The 12146-nt window shown below is 37.8% G+C and overlaps 2 protein-coding genes across 2 annotated transcripts; both read left to right on the top strand.

Annotated features, from left to right (window-relative positions):
* Positions 1-1328: 1328 nt before the first annotated feature.
* On the top strand, positions 1329-5393 carry bloc1s1 (biogenesis of lysosomal organelles complex-1, subunit 1). Its single transcript, XM_067586779.1, has 4 exons — positions 1329-1535; positions 1743-1815; positions 3416-3548; positions 4670-5393. The coding sequence occupies exons 1-4, from the start codon at positions 1475-1477 to the stop codon at positions 4778-4780; spliced, it is 378 nt and encodes a 125-aa protein (XP_067442880.1). The 5' UTR covers positions 1329-1474; the 3' UTR covers positions 4781-5393.
* A 1504-nt stretch (positions 5394-6897) lies between these two features.
* On the top strand, positions 6898-10815 carry rdh5 (retinol dehydrogenase 5 (11-cis/9-cis)). Its single transcript, XM_067588578.1, has 6 exons — positions 6898-6986; positions 7900-7982; positions 8119-8441; positions 8565-8823; positions 9208-9371; positions 10162-10815. Exons 2-6 carry the CDS (start codon positions 7951-7953, stop codon positions 10380-10382), a joined length of 999 nt encoding a protein of 332 aa, XP_067444679.1. The 5' UTR covers positions 6898-6986; positions 7900-7950; the 3' UTR covers positions 10383-10815.
* The last annotated feature ends 1331 nt before the right edge of the window (positions 10816-12146 follow it).

Here is a 12146-nt window from a genome sequence, read left to right as displayed (position 1 = left end):
CATTTAACAAAGACTTAAAATAACAGTGGCAGCAGTAGTATATTTATATCTTTAACATGACTATCATCATTAGTGGTCGTAGTGGTCTTTGTGAGTACCAGCTGTAGTAGCTGTTGTTGTACAGTAGTAGTATTTGTAAGTAGTAGTCAGTGGTGGAAGAAGTATTCAGATCCAAGTAAAGGTACCAATATAGCAATCTAAAAATACTCCATTACAAGTAAAAGTCCTGCATGAAAAATACTACTTGAGTAAAAGTACATAAGTATTAGCAGCAAAATGTACTTAAAGTATTAAAGTTTAAAGATCTCATTTTGTCCCTCTGACTGATATATTATTATATACGACATCATTAGATTATTAATACTGAAGCATCAGTGTATAAGCAGCATGTTACTGTTGTGGCTGCTGGAGGTGGAGCTAGTTTGAACCACTAACTACTATACACACTTAGTTAGTTTAGTCCAGTGTTTCCCAAACTAGGGGTCGGGCCCCTCCAAAAGGTCACCAGATAAATCTGAGGGGTCGTGAGATGATTAATGGGAGAAGACAGAAGAAAAAACAAAGTTCTGACACAAATCTGTGTTCAGTTTTTGTAATTTTTCTCTAATCATTGATTGTTGGTGAAATATTGGATCATTTGAACATTTATTGAAATCAAACCATGTGAGGAGTTTAGAGGGAAAAATCACTATTTGATGGAGCTGTTAATAACTCACAAACATCTGAAATGTGACCCCAACTACACACTGCTTTTTGTAAAACATCAAAAGCCAGAAAGGCTGGAAACCACTGGTTTAATGTTTAACAGTGTGTTGTATTTTAAAAGCTTGTTATGTTATCCAATGTGTAAAATATTAAAAAGTAACTAGTAACTAAAGCTGTCAAATAAACGTAGTGGAGTAAAAAGCACAATATTTCCCTCTGAAATGTAGTGGAGTGGAAGTATAAATTGGCATAAAATGGAAATATTCAAGTAAAGTGCAAGTACCTCAAAATTGTGCTCAAGTACAGTACTTGAGTAAATGTACTTAGTTACTTTCCACCACTGCTAGTAGTTGTAACTACTTTTTATTATTCGCACTTTTATTTTGAAGGCTAAACCGGTATGACGTAACTGAGCTTGACGTCACAATAAAAACACATTTTCATAATTAAATGATGTAATCAAGAGCGCTTACATGCATTTAAAATGTATATTGTCAGTATAATTATCGTGCAGTACACTAGCTGTTCTGATTGCTACAAAGTTGGTGGTGTTATTCAATAAAAAACAATCATAATAACATTATAACTAATGATAAATGGCAGCATCCGTCATCACGGGCACGCCCACTTTTGTAGTCCACGAACTTGGTCTCGTGACAGCTGCTAATCAGCTGGTAGCATCTACAACGTTCCTGCCTGCTAATGTTGGCCAGCGAGCTTAAATGAAAAAAAACTTTCGCGAAATATCATCAGCGAGCCGTGAAGGAAGATGTTGTCTCGATTACTGAAGGAGCACCAGGCGAAGCAAAGCGAGCGGAAGGACCTGCAGGGTGAGAAGAGGGAGCTGACTGCCTGCTGGCTGGTTAGCTATCGTGCTAACTGATGCTAAAAACAAAGCCGAAGCCGAGTATTTTTGGAGATTTTGAATGTATTAAGCGAGTTTTGATAATACAACCACAGTTAGGTGAGGAGCCCCTCGTAACGTTAGTCCACCGGAGTTTTAATTATTTGTTTGTCTGTGTTGATTTATTGCCCAGAGAGACGCAGGCGAGAAGCTATTGCCGCAGCCACCTGTCTGACAGAAGCCCTGGTGGACCACCTCAATGTTGGGTATGAAAGTCATGCTCCTTAACTTGCTTTTTTATGGTAGTTGAGGGTTTGGACATGGGATGTGTTGATCCCCTGGCATCCACATTATGTAGAGAGATACAGTGTGCATGTGCCAGAAAAAATACTCCACTAATCCATTCGTCCGGCCTCTTTGCCACCAACCCCACAAACACACAGCACCCAAACCAACACACTTAACAGTTATATTGAACGACAGCTGTGAGTTATCTGCGATAACTTATTCAGGATATTCAGCTCTCATTAGGGATTCATCTGCCTACTTATGTAGTATTATTAATAATAACAATGCATTTAATTTGTACTGCACTTTTAATTCACAGTGAATTTCACAGTGCTACAGCATTAAAGACATAAAAGAGTCTAGGGTCTGTGCTGCCCTCGGATGGTCAGGAAGGCTGTGGTGCAGCAGAGCAGAAGGCTCGATGGTGCGGAGCTTGGTACTGTACGAGCTGCTGACAGATCTGAGGGTGCAGGGCGGGTTGAGGTTTGTGGTGTGATCAGTTCCTGTAGGTAGGGAAGCGTATGTCAATCGGTAACAGCCACAGTCTGGAGATCATACCAGCAAACATGAGGGGAGCTCAAACTGAAGAAAAACCCCAGTCACTAGAGCCCATCAATGACAGCCCAGCTGTGGGTAATTTCTGCGCTGATAGAGAGTGCAGTGTCTAATAGGTATCAGAGAAGTTGTGAAAAGGAGGATTACAACTTACAAGAGCCCAAGGTGATGTCTTCAAAATGCTTGTTTTGTCTAACAGTCCTAAATGCAAGTTTTTACAATTACAGCATATAACACAGAGAAAAGCAGCAACAGCTCTCTTTTGAGAAGCTGGGATGTGTGAGAATGTTTAAAATCAATTAGTCGATTGTCAACAACTTTTTTTTAATTTCTTCGGTAATCAGAAAAAGAATTGTAATTAGAGCAACACAATGTTGCTCCTTCAGGTCACACTAGGTAGGTATGGTTGAACTATATTTTTACTCTCTAATTTTTCACTTAGATAAAACAAAGTGAATCCAGAGGAATTGTGTTCTGTTTGACATTAAAAACTAAATTTCAGACTCCTAAAACAAAAATGGGGTAATACATGGACTGTATAGATACCGGTACAGATATCATGGCTCCCTGGTTTCCTAACAGATTTCAGTGAAGCTGTCTTGTATTGTTTGGTCTACTGCCAACCCTCATTCTGAGCCAGTAAAGTCCAAACAATCCATTTCTGGCAGGGCAGCATTTGCCCAGTGTGTGACACAACTGCAAATAGTACATTAAGATTGTTAACATTGTGAAAGTCGTGATGAAACCCAGACAATCAGCTTAAAGTACAAGAGTGGGATGCAAAGACCATTGTTGAGCTGCTCCTTTATGAAAAAGATTATGACGAAAATCCCTCAATAACTTGAGAGACAAGACTTAGTCTAGTTTGAATATTAATGTATATTTTCATTATAAATGAAAACAGTTATGAGTTAGACTTAAGATTATCAAATCAAAGTCACTCTCACATGCCACACATCATGTCATTTTAATATATTACCAATACTGTACCACCTCTCATTGTTGTTTCCTGTTTTACTCTAGGGTTGCCCAAGCATACATAAACCAACGTAAGCTCGACCATGAGGTCAAAACTCTCCAAGTGCAGGCGAGCCAGTTCTCCAAACAAACTGCTCAGTGGATCAGTATGGTGGAGGGGTTCAATCAGGCCCTAAAGGTAGGATACACTGTATTAACAAGTGAGGTCTTGAAGTAATAATTATGTATTTAATCCATAAACAAGGTATTTCTGTCATGTAGTCCATTCATATACAGTATGAACGTTGTATTTTAACCTTTTTACATATTATAAGCCTGTAAATTCAGCTGCCAGATCATTGCTTGAGGTGCCTTCGCTTTTATGATAAATAGTTTGTGTTAATATCAGAAATATTCCTTAATACATATTTAAGCTATATCTCCTGTCTTATCCCACTGTTCACTGTGTTCAAATGAAAGCAATAGCACAGTCTTCTTGCAAACAGTGAGCGTGACAGTGACTCATCTCAGTCAAAACTCACAATTGCCTCACCAGGTTTACTAAAAGCAGATTAGTTCACCCAAGGGCACTGACACTAGGTCCTTATATCTGAGCGGATTTAACAGGCAGTGAAAGCAATTTATCAATGAGGTTCCACTCCCTCCACAGTTATCCGGCTTACATCATCTTCTTGGGATGAAACAGTGCCTGGAAATGTTTAAAGCTTGTTTGTTGCTACTACTTATGATAGGTTAGATCAGGGCTCAATCAGGACCCAGCCCATACCTCGTGTTATAAACACAATATGTTAAGAAGTGTAAGGTTTTCTATTTTGAAACAAATTTTCTATTGATCAATAAATTGTAAGTGACGTTGAATATACAGTGTACCCGGAGATTATTCACAGCGATCCTGTCCCCAGATGAATTTGGTTGTAATGTGGCTTATTCCCCTATCGTTGACATTGTTGTCATGGCAACATTAACTGCTGTAGAGAGTGTTGTTGTTGCCGAGTTCACACATTAACATTACACTGGAGAATTTGCTAACAGCTCCTAAATCGAAGATACAGAACATGTCTCGTTTTCTCTAGTACATAATTTCTACAACTAGTGTAAATGTAGTTGTAAGCAGTCAGACTGGCCACTGGGAGCACTGGGAGAAATCCCAGTGGGTCAGTCGCTCTGTGGGCCACTTGAGCAGCCCATTATACAAAAACAAAAGCAAGAGAAATGCGTCGTCAATTCTTATTCAGATTTTTTTTTTTTAGCAATGGAAAAGTTGGAATGAATGTTTGACAGTTGTCCCTCTTTGAACAGGAAATTGGGGATGTGGAGAACTGGGCCCGCAGTATTGAGATGGACATGAGGACTATCGCCACAGCTCTGGAGTACGTACACAAGGGTCAGCTTCAGTCTGCTTCCTCATAAACTTCATGCAAGAAGTTCCCGGCTGAAACTAAATACACTGGAATTTAACAGAATGTAACAAGAATCTGGTCCTGTTGACCTGAAAGATGCGAAACCTCAGTGTCAAGAATGACTTTGCATGTCTGCACACCCCTCTGAGCGAGCTAATGCAGATGGTGACGTTGTTCAGAGAAATACAGAAAGTCTGTTGCATTTGACAATTAAGAGTCTTGTTTGTCATTAGCTTTTGTATTAAATGAAATGAAATGGGTCTAACATCTGTCTGGTAGTGAGGATGTCTTCATAATAACAGAAAATTTTGAGGTGATAAGTTTCTGAATACTTAAAAAATAAGGAAAGCAGAGTAAGTATGCATTTGTAAAGGTGTTGATTGCTTGCAATAGGTTTAAAGCGGATACAGACAAATTTTCACACATCTCCTGGTCTGTAGTTTCCCCTAAAAGCATTTTTTGGAAGGCTTCTTTTCAGCACCTGATATCTGAATTATGTATATCAATGTCTAGGTATTATATGTCTATGTACAATATGAACTGTACTGTTTTCATCAGATAACTTAACTTGAGGTTTATCATTTGATGATTGAACATTTTTAATAAAGTTTAAAAAAAATGCACTGGTCTTTGTTTTTGTGAACAACGCTAAATGAAGTTAATCACATAGTCAAGTGTATGTGAACATGTAATTACCATCATAAACTCAAAAGAATTTAAAGGGACAACAAAAATGTACAGTACATGAACAAAGTTATTTGTGAAAGGCAAGCCTAAGCAGGCAACTTTTAAAGGGATCCTCTTGCTGTAATGTTCATAGCTGCAGTAGGTGTCAGTCACCAATTATGCATAGTGGAAAAGCTGAGAGTTCAGGCTGTAAGAGGTATACCTGAACAGACTTTAACAAAGGTTTGATACTAAAGAAACTTTTTTAGTTATAAATGACGTCTGGGACAAGGATACGTTTCTGAATGTAATTATGGCTGTTGTGTGTAAGTTTAAGTGTAAGGCAGAATAATGTTGGGCATTTAAGGTCTTAAAATTGGATTTTGCAGCAAAACTACTGGTAAACTGCTAAATACTATAACTGGATAAATATTTGCCTGGCCAGACTGATCGCACAATTCAGGGAATGTGTGACGTGAAGGAAAGTTACGTCACGATACACGTGGCTGTTGAGATCAGTCACGTAATTGCGTGTGTGTTCAGTACACACTATTAGAATAGAAAACCAGTGTCAAGAACCAGTTGGTAAAAGACTTGATCCTTCAGTTTGCACATCACATGGCATAGAAGTATGCCTGTATTTCTGAAAAAAAGATTTTTGCTGCACACTCAGAGTCTCTGTGTAGAAATATATCTTTATCTAAAACAACAGTTTGACAGAAATGTACTTGGGGCACGTTTAGAGCAATAGTTAGAGTATATAGTAGTAGTAATAGTAGAGATATTGCTCAACAAGTCACCTTAATACAAAATACTTTTCCTTGGTGCACCAGGGTTTTGTTGAAATAACAAATTGATGGGCCACTTTCCCAGATTTTCAGTACAATGGCCACGTCTTATTTACATTCTACATCTCTGCAGTATAAGCTGATTAATCTCAAAACATGCATCACAAATATAGACAGCCATACTGTGAAGTATACAGTATAGCATATATTGTTAGCACTCTTTAAGCTTTAAAAATGATATAACAGGTCAGCAAACTGAATGAGCCATTGAGATTATACGTGTTTAAAGGCACGCAGGGCTTTAATACGAGGGATTATTATAAGTTTGTTCTTATAATAAGCATTTAAATCTTAAATCATGAAGTACTTGTACTTGTATAACTTAAGAACTTTCAGGTTCTCAAAATTTAAAGGCCAGATCTCTTGAAAGAACCTGATGTAATTTGAAAGTAATGCACTGTGAGAACTGTGAGACAAACTCTATCTAAAAAACTTTGATATACAAGTGCACATATTGTACAGAAAATTCTCTGTGTTCTATAATTCCCACCACTTTTTTTTTTCTTCAACACACACATGCACAAACCAAATGGTTACGGATTGGGGATTACCAATTGCGAACTTGTCTTAAGGGATAAACCACAGGGATAAAGCCTCTCTCCGACCGGCCTCCCTGAGTTAAGACAGAGGAATAACCAGAAAGAGAAAGGGAAGAAAACGGATAACTTGTGGAGATCCATCACCTCTCAAAAAGAGGAAAAGGTAGGATAATAAAGTTTTTTATAGAAATCTATCTCTCACCGCTAGATTGTTACAGACTACTTTCATGTGTGCTCAGGCTGTGATTTGTTCACAAATTAACCTTTGTTATATAGGTAATGGTCACAATTTCCTGTCGCAAATGTAATCACGAGTAACAGCAATTTAATCAAAGAGTTAATTTGTTTAAATGTGAAACTGAAAAGCTTACAGCAAATAGTATGTTTGATTTTTATTTCATTAGTTTTATCTGATTAGAATATGTTGATTTATATAAGTGAGGTTTTCTCAGTATGTATATATAAGTGTTATGAAACAAAATTTAATTTTGACTTATGATTTAATAGGATTATATGTGTTTTAATTAATGTTCTGATGCCAAAACCAGCAGTATGGATACTGTATCTAATTACAGTCTGTGTTCAGTTTTGATATCATGGATAACATAACTTACCAAAGTATTTTTTTGTATGTTTTTCTCACTAATAAGTCTGACAACTAATTGGTTTTCAGCAATGAGCAGCTTAAGCAGCTCTGTCACGGGCATTAAATTTATGCTTCAAAACAATGCACCCCTCCCTCCGTGGCTCCCCGTCCCTCACAAATGCCTTTCTTTCTTCCATAAGAGTATTATCCAAAGATTTCTCATGTGCCCAAAGCAGATACATATTACAAATGCCTCGTCCAGTAATGACCTCAGTGAAGAAATTCATTGTGTACCATACTTATCAAAAAGGTTCAATAAACCAGCTCTATGCCTCAATAAAGCCCTACAACATAATGAAATTGTTTGGGGGTTTGGTTATGGGGATTTCTGAAGTTAGTGCATTTCTACTTTCCATTCCATTCCTTAAAATCGGATTTGGCGGTTTGCCATGTCAGTACCTAGTAACATTTGCTCAACATATTTTTTCAGCAAACACTAAGTCGTCCAGGTGACCAAAAATCTTCTAATCCTGGAAGCAGCATGGATACACAGTATGTCTACGAACTTTTAGGGTAAGAAATATCAATGCTACACTACATTTTGGGCAGTAATTTGGCAGCTGTAGCCTAACCTTTAACCCTCCAGTTTACACGTCTAGAATATTCTCTGAAAGTATTGTCAAAACTTCTCCTCTCTCTTCTCTTACAGGGAAAATGCGTGGTTGTACATCACCGCTACCTTTGTGGTGTTGTGGATCCTTGTGTGGCTGTACAGAGACAGCCTGGAGATTGAGGACATCACTACAAAGTATGTCTTCGTGACCGGCTGTGACTCAGGGTTTGGAAACCTGCTGTGTAAGAAGCTTGATCGTAAAGGTTTCCGTGTGCTGGCTGGCTGTCTCACAGAAAAGGGAGCTGATGATCTGAAAAGAGTGGCAGGGCCCTATTTAAAGACTGTCCTGCTGGATGTGACCAGTCAGGACAGCATCCAAAAAGCTATGGAGTGGACTGCGAAGGAGGTTGGAGATAAAGGTGACAGAGGATTTGCATTACTTGAATATAAGATGACCAACTTAATCAAATTTCACAATGCAGGGCTACAATATATCACAAAATATCTTTTTTTCCCTTTTTTGTCTCTCATGTCCTTTCTAGGACTTTGGGGTATTGTGAACAATGCCGGACGCTCATTGCCCATGGGTCCTTCAGAGTGGATGAAAGTAGAGGATTTTCATAGCACACTCAAAGTCAACATGAATGGAGTGATCGCCATGACAATGACCTTCCTGCCCCTCATCAAAAAGGCTCGTGGCCGCATCGTGAACGTAGCATCAGTGTTGGGCAGGGTGGCTGCAAATGGTGGTGGATATTGCATCTCCAAGTTTGCAGTGGAGTCTTTCTCCGACTGCCTCAGGTGGGGCCTCTACATCCACATAAACATGAGATAATAGAGTAATGTGACAACCTGTATACTACTGTGCTATATTAAATCCAAAGAAAAGCTTTTCTACACACAGTGAGTCTTTTCTCCCCCTTCGTTCTGATTATAAGGAGCAACAGTTGCTCAAGTCATAATCTTCATTGTCCCATGAGAGAGATTTGGTTTGCTGATGGGGAAAACACTTCCTGTAATAGAAAAGATCTATTCCTCACTGATTTTCAAAGACTTAATTCAGCTTCTTTTCAACCAAAAGTGTTTTTTTAACTGTTCAAGCTAAGGCTCAAGCTTCTGTCACAAGCTGTCATGTAACGTGTGATGCCAGTCGACACGTCAAGCATTTGGTATTTCTGTTTTCAGGAGAGACATAAACTACTTCGGAATCAACGTGTGCATCATTGAGCCAGGTTTTTTCAAGACTGCAGTGACCAGCCTCGAACCCCTTGAAAGGGAGCTACATCGCTTGTGGAACCAGCTCAGCCCTGAAGTACAAGCCACCTACGGAGACAAGTACCTTGATAAGTGTAAGTGTATCAGTTCAGTTGACTAAACTTTTTTATAGTGCAAAAATATTTGAAATGTGCAACAAAGCATATTGTAATTGTCTAATCCTGTATTTTTCGTTTAATTTCTATAATTTTGATCACTTTACAGCAATTAAAGGACCAGTGTGTCAGATTTAGTGGCATCTAGTGGTGAGGTTGCAGATTGCAACCAAATGAATACACCTCCCTCTCCCCTTCTAAGCACATAGGAGAACCTACAGTGGCCACGAAACATGTGAAAAAATGCAATTGTTTGGTTTGTCTGTTCTGGGCTACTGCAGAAACATGAAGGTGCAACATGGTGGCCTCCGTGGAAGAGGACTCGCTCCATCTATAGATATAAAGGGCTCATTTTATGTTAACGAAAACACAATAATTCTTATTTTCAAGTAATTATACACTAATTAAAACATACTTAAGAATATCATATTCCATTTCTGCTAAGTCGTTCCTTTAGATGCCACTAAATTCTACACACTGCACCTTTAAGGAATATATTTTCAAGAGGCAAAAAATATTCTTATATTGGAAGTGTTGGAGTTTTTAAGTAAGTAGTAAGAGCTTTTAATGGACAAAACAATGTGGTTTTTTTCCAGTTTTTCTATAATAAGTCAGCTATTTAACAATTAATGCCAATAATGTATGTATAATGTTTTTTTGTTAATTAATGTTTTTTTCCTGAAATAAACAACACACAATTTTATGAAATGAAATTCTGATATTTTATCTACATACTACACAATATCTATTCGTTGATTCTCTTTTTCAGACATCAAGGTCCAGCGTTTGATCATGAATGCTATCTGTGACTCTGACCTCACCAAAGTGACCAGCTGCATGGAGCACGCTCTCACTTCTGCCTACCCACGCACCAGATACAGCGCTGGCTGGGATGCCAAGCTTATCTGGATCCCCCTCTCTTACATGCCTTCCTGTGTCGTTGATATTGGGCTGAAGCTGGTGCTGCCACGTCCCTCAAAGAGCGTGTAACTCGTGGTGACTTGGAAGAAATGTCTTCAAAGTTATCAGCCTTTTCATGCCATTTATGTGTCATTTTGATGCAGTGCAGTGGTTGACTTCAGAAAAATGATCTTTTGCCTTTCAAAATACCCATATTCCTTATCTACACTGGCCATGCAATGATCTGATGTCGCCGTTACTGATATTTATATGTGCATAATCTACCATGTGTTTGTCTGGTTGAGATATTTAGACAATGTGAAAGAAAATAATGAAACTGTACTATATGATATACTGTTTAATTAATGTTTTGTTGAACACTATGCTGTGCCTTTTGACACTGTTATTTATGTTCCTTGATATGGAGTAATACTCTTATCCATCAGAAGCAAAATAAACAGGATTTTACTATCAAGAATGTTTCCCAGAATGCAATGGCAGCTTATTGTGGACACAAATAAAATATCTGAAAGCTTTTTGGACATAAACGTGTCCAATGAGTGGCCACACAAAGATGACTAAGGTGAAAACCTTGTCATGTTTTGGTGATTTTCATGTTTTGATTGCTCCACTACAGGTGAGGGGGCTTATGAAACTTCTTCAAACCCGATTGGATAAAGCCAAACAGTCATATTGGTCTAACTAACACCTGCATTTTACCATAGCTTGTGAAAATCAAACATTTTTTAAATCTTCAAGAACATTATGATATACTGTAGTGACATGACTTTAATAATTTTAGACATTTGTCATTTTTCTCATGCAGAGACTCATGTTGAAACTCACAAGAAACACTAGAATAAGCAATGATTTATGCTTCACCAGCATTTGGCTCCGTCTGCCTGCTTACAAGTAACACCAGTTTATATTGTACAGCCTGAAACCACTGAGTGGAAATTTCACCAGGTGGTGCTACAAACTCACATAAGGTGGTGAAGCAACACTACACACAAGAAAGCATGTTATGATCACTATTTATGCATAATCTCCAAATGGTATAATATTATAATCTAGTTTATACTGGCTGATACATTTTTAGTATTGATAATACTGTTTCTATGTGGTGTTAAAAATGCCATTACACATACTTTTTAATCCATTTAATTCACTTTTATTTGTCTTCATTATTATCATATTTTTGTGGGAATTAATTGTATTCTTACTACCAGATAAGTGTTTGACAGAATGTACTGATCAGGTTCAACTGGTGGTGACCATGATAATAAACTTGAGAAGCTAGTTGGCTGAACATGTGTTGTTACACAACAGGTGAAAGGCTGGACAGACTTAAATACCCCTGAGGAGTTAGTGACAGGTGTGAGGTTGTTGTTGAGTTCATCATAGCATTTTTTTCCCTGATAAAATATTATGTGTCTCTTTTATTAATAATTCAAGATTCTGTGGTGGCAAAATGGTATTATTATCAAGATTAGTTTACACACACACTCACAACAGTGAGTGTCTTTCCAAAATAAATTCCTAGTCTCTCATTGGCTACTGTATCTGTCAGTCAAGTGACAGCTGCAACAGAAAGTGGTGTGCCTGTAGTTTATTATACAGACCCCCTGCTGCTTTCAAGTGCTCCTCGTAAATGTCTGTTCTTTTCTTTCATGTCACCTACAGTTCCGGGCACATAAATGTTTTTTGGTCATAAATATTTAGCCAAAAATTGTTGTTTTTTTAAATATTAGGCAATATCATTTAATATCTGGCATACTGCAATAGCTATTTAACTTTGATATCATACATACATTTTCTATTATTTCAAGCCAAATTTCCAGAGGCTTTCAACAA

Source organism: Thunnus thynnus, chromosome 4 (assembly GCF_963924715.1).
Source record: "Thunnus thynnus chromosome 4, fThuThy2.1, whole genome shotgun sequence".
In the NCBI taxonomy this organism is placed as follows: domain Eukaryota; kingdom Metazoa; phylum Chordata; class Actinopteri; order Scombriformes; family Scombridae; genus Thunnus; species Thunnus thynnus.
The sequence above is the reverse complement of the archived record's forward strand: the minus strand, read 5'-3'. Positions and strand labels throughout refer to the sequence as shown.